Genomic DNA, 3795 nt, shown 5'->3' on the forward strand with positions numbered 1-3795 from the left:
TAGAACTTACCCTTAAGTCGTAACGACACATTCTTATTGCACAAGACATTATAAAGCGAGTCTCCACTTCATCCACCCTACTCCGATACGATGTGTGACATCCTCATCAATCACCCCATCATTCTGAATTATAGACCTAAGATACTTGAAACTGTCTCTCCTAGGAATGACTTGCATATCAAGCCTCACATTCATGTCCCCTTCCTGGTAACATTTGAAATGAAATGAAAGGATCAAATAGGCCCATGATATTTTGTTTGGGCCAGCTGCTTCAACCCAAACGGCCCAAATATTATTAGCCCACTACGCTCGTAATGGCCCATCCCAGTTATTGGGCTTGTATCAACATTCTAGCTTGTTCTTCAAGAAATATATATTGTACTTTTAACGCCTAAAAACAATTCGTCCCCAATTTCAAAATTGCAGTTTAACAATGGCGTTGGAAGCGTATACATCACAACTCACTGACAAAATCCAAACCGATGTTCTCACCAAAGCTCGAATCTCTTGCTACAAGGTACACTTGTTTTCTCTATTGAAAGAGTTTTATGTTTTATGCGAGACAATTTTTTACACTATCAAGAGATTATAGGGAAATCTCTTGATAAACTTATTCCTAATTTGTAAGATTGTAAATGTAGTAAGTAAACTGCTATTTAAAGTATAAAATAATACTGATCATCACTGTGTATAGCTTGAACCCTTTTTAAAATGTGTTAAATTATATACACATCTTAAAAATATTATGCGTGTGTGATTACGTGCTGAAAGTACTGTGTTCGGTTGGACCAGCTGTAGTAATATTTTTTTATTTTAATGTTCGTAGGAATTGTGATCAATATTGATAAAATGCGTAAATTATATACACATTTTAAAGAACTAGTGTGTGTGTGTGTGTGAGATTACGAGCTGAAAGCACAGTGTTCGGTTGGACAGTTGTAGTGATTTTGTGTTTTATTTTAATGTTCGTATGAATTGTGATCAATATTGATAAAGCTAATAAGGGGGAAATGAATTTGTGGTATTGAAGGCGAGAGATGCATTTTATTCATGCCTGGAGAAAGAATCGAACAAGAAGCCCACTGAAATCGGGACTGTAGGGCTGTTATACCCAACTGATTGCAAGAAAACTAGGCAGTATTATGTGAAGCAATGCCGACCCACTTGGGTGAGTTTTTTCTTTTTAATCTCAGTAAGGTTTAAGAATATTGAGATAGATATAATTAATTGTGTTTTTGAATGAAATAGATGGATACAATTGATTCGCATAGGGTGTGTTTGGTTGTAAAGAATTCATTTTCCATGAAAATGTTTCTCATGAGGAAGTTATTTCCCAAGGAAAAACATTTTCCGATACTTCCCACACTTATGGGCATCAGGGGCGGACCTACATAGAGTGTTGGGGGTCACGGGACCCGTTAGTCTTGGCAAAAACCATGTATATATATGTTATATATGTCTGTATGTATACTGAGGACCCCTTATATATTTTCCTTGGCCCTTTCAACCATGAAAGTTGAATGGCGAGGTTGGTTTCTGCACTGCGCAAGTTTCGAAACCCACCCCACAACTGAACTTTTTGTTCTACATTGTTTTTTTGGTAACGTTTTCTTATATAAAAAAATCATGGAATTACTACTCCTTGTTTACTTGCTATTACTCCCTTACTACTCAATTGGTTTATATTTGTTTCTATAGTCTTTTCTGAATTAGTTTATTTTTATTACGTAATTTGTCAATTTATTTTATTCCTTTTCCGGTCCTTCCCTCACTCCCTTTTTTTTAACTTTCTACTACTCCCTTACTAGTTTTTTCTTTTATCTTTTCAAAATTAGTTTATTATTAGTACATAATAGTCAATTTATTTTATTCTTTTCCGAATCCCTCACTTACCCTTTGCTTAGAACTTTCTCTTTTTCGAAAGCTTTATCTGAGGAAAAAATTTAAACATGTAACTTAAAGAACTAAGAATGATGGGGAAGTATAAAAAACTAAGAATGATGGGGAAGTATAAAAAACTAAGAATGATGGGGAAGTAAAATATACTGTCTTTACAAGGCAGTTGGATCCACGTAATGACTAATAAAGTTTACCTTTTGAAGATTGTAAAATAAAAATAACTTGGACAATTTCCTATGTGATTCTTCCCTTCCATGCGGACATTAACAAGTGGGTTGTGATTTTCTATGCATTAGCAAGATATATATTTTCTCAATTCTAATTAGTGATACCTAAACATTTAACTCATATCTTATTAGCTACAATCACATCAGGACATTCTATATAAAAATTTACACATTAAAGTTTAATGCCCTTTGCGTATGAAAATGCATAGAGTCAAGTATGAGCGCATGATGTACTTTTATTATATTAGTACCAAATTAATGATAAATTTGTATTTTGTTGATATGTTATCGTAATCATTTACGTTTTCAAATAGTTGCCTTTTGTTGCTAGTAATTTACAAACATAACGTTATGCGCCCCCTTGTGCTCAAATCCCGGGTCCGCCTCTGATGGGCATAAGTCATTTTCCGTACAATAATCTTCACTTTTACGTTATTATTAATCTTTAGCATTTGATAATTTCATCAAAACACTCTCCGATTGCTAATATTATTAAAAATCTTTTGTATTTATTTCACTCCCAATCAAACCCCGGAAAATATTTCCAAGAAAAATGACTTCTGTCACACCAAATACATGCATAGCCTAACCCAACTGATTTGGGATTGAGGCGTAACAGGTTGATTGATTGAATTGGTGGGTTTTTGTTTCTGGAGGATTTCATTTGGATATTGAGAAAGTTGGTAGGAAATGTACTTATTTCTTCAGAAAATTGCAGTAAAATTAAGGAAAGAAAGAGTGTGTAATTGGTTGAAAGGAAAATAATAAAGAACTCAGTTTCCTTCATTTTTCAAATAGCTTTTCTGTGTACCAAACTGAGAAGCATGTTAACTTTCTGGGATAACCCTGCTGTTTTAGGTTTATTAATTAGTATGTTTTTTTGTATGATAGGTGAAGCATTTTGATAGGCAGTACTGTGCTAAGAAGAAAGTTCAGAGGCTTTTGGATGATAATGAGTCAAGGAGAGGTCCGTTGTCACTTCCACAGCCTTATACTTTCAAACCCCCTTGTTCCTGTTGATAGCAAATTTGTGGCTATCTTGGATATATAGGCTAGTGGTTTCTTGATGTCGGTCTCTGGTAAATTTTGTGGTTGTACAGCGATGGGGAACTTTCAATTGCACCATGAGTAGTTGTAATAAGTAATATTGGTATGCGTGGAGCAAATGAATTGTGTATCTGTTGTTTACAAAAGCAATGACATACTTGCATTTTTGTGGCTACCATCTTATTACTGTTTCTTTTACCTATTAAGTTTTCATGTGAATGATAGGTGGTAAGTCTTCATTAGTGAAACTTCATAGTCTATTCGATTTTCTTTGTCTCTCTTCAGTTCTTTTGAGGAGGGACTAAAGATTGTTCTGAAAAGGTTCGAAGTAATTTTGCCTCATTGGCTTGGCTTGAATGATTCTCGCAGGGGTGTAATGCTTGGCCCCTAAGGAAGTGACAAGTGAATCTTTTTTCATTTATTGCGGTAAATCTTTTGGATGATTCTCATTTTGAACGTTGAGAAACTTCCAAGCAAGAGCAAGAGTACTAGATGTGCCGAATCCCTAGAGAGCGACCATATGAGGAGCCTGCTTCTTTTAATATTTGTTGCTAGTTTGAACTCAAGTTAAGAAGGTTCTGAGAATGTATTTTAACTCACAAAGGGGAAGGTTGACATAGTT

General features: G+C 34.7%; 1 protein-coding gene across 1 annotated transcript; it reads left to right on the forward strand.

Annotated features, from left to right (window-relative positions):
* The first annotated feature begins 372 nt into the window (after positions 1–372).
* LOC107783785 (uncharacterized) lies at positions 373–3345 on the forward strand. Its single transcript, XM_016604803.2, has 3 exons — positions 373–517; positions 1031–1168; positions 3018–3345. Exons 1-3 carry the CDS (start codon positions 434–436, stop codon positions 3144–3146), a joined length of 351 nt encoding a protein of 116 aa, XP_016460289.1. The 5' UTR covers positions 373–433; the 3' UTR covers positions 3147–3345.
* The last annotated feature ends 450 nt before the right edge of the window (positions 3346–3795 follow it).

Source organism: Nicotiana tabacum, chromosome 9 (genome assembly GCF_000715075.1).
Source record: "Nicotiana tabacum cultivar K326 chromosome 9, ASM71507v2, whole genome shotgun sequence".
Lineage (NCBI taxonomy): Eukaryota > Viridiplantae > Streptophyta > Magnoliopsida > Solanales > Solanaceae > Nicotiana > Nicotiana tabacum.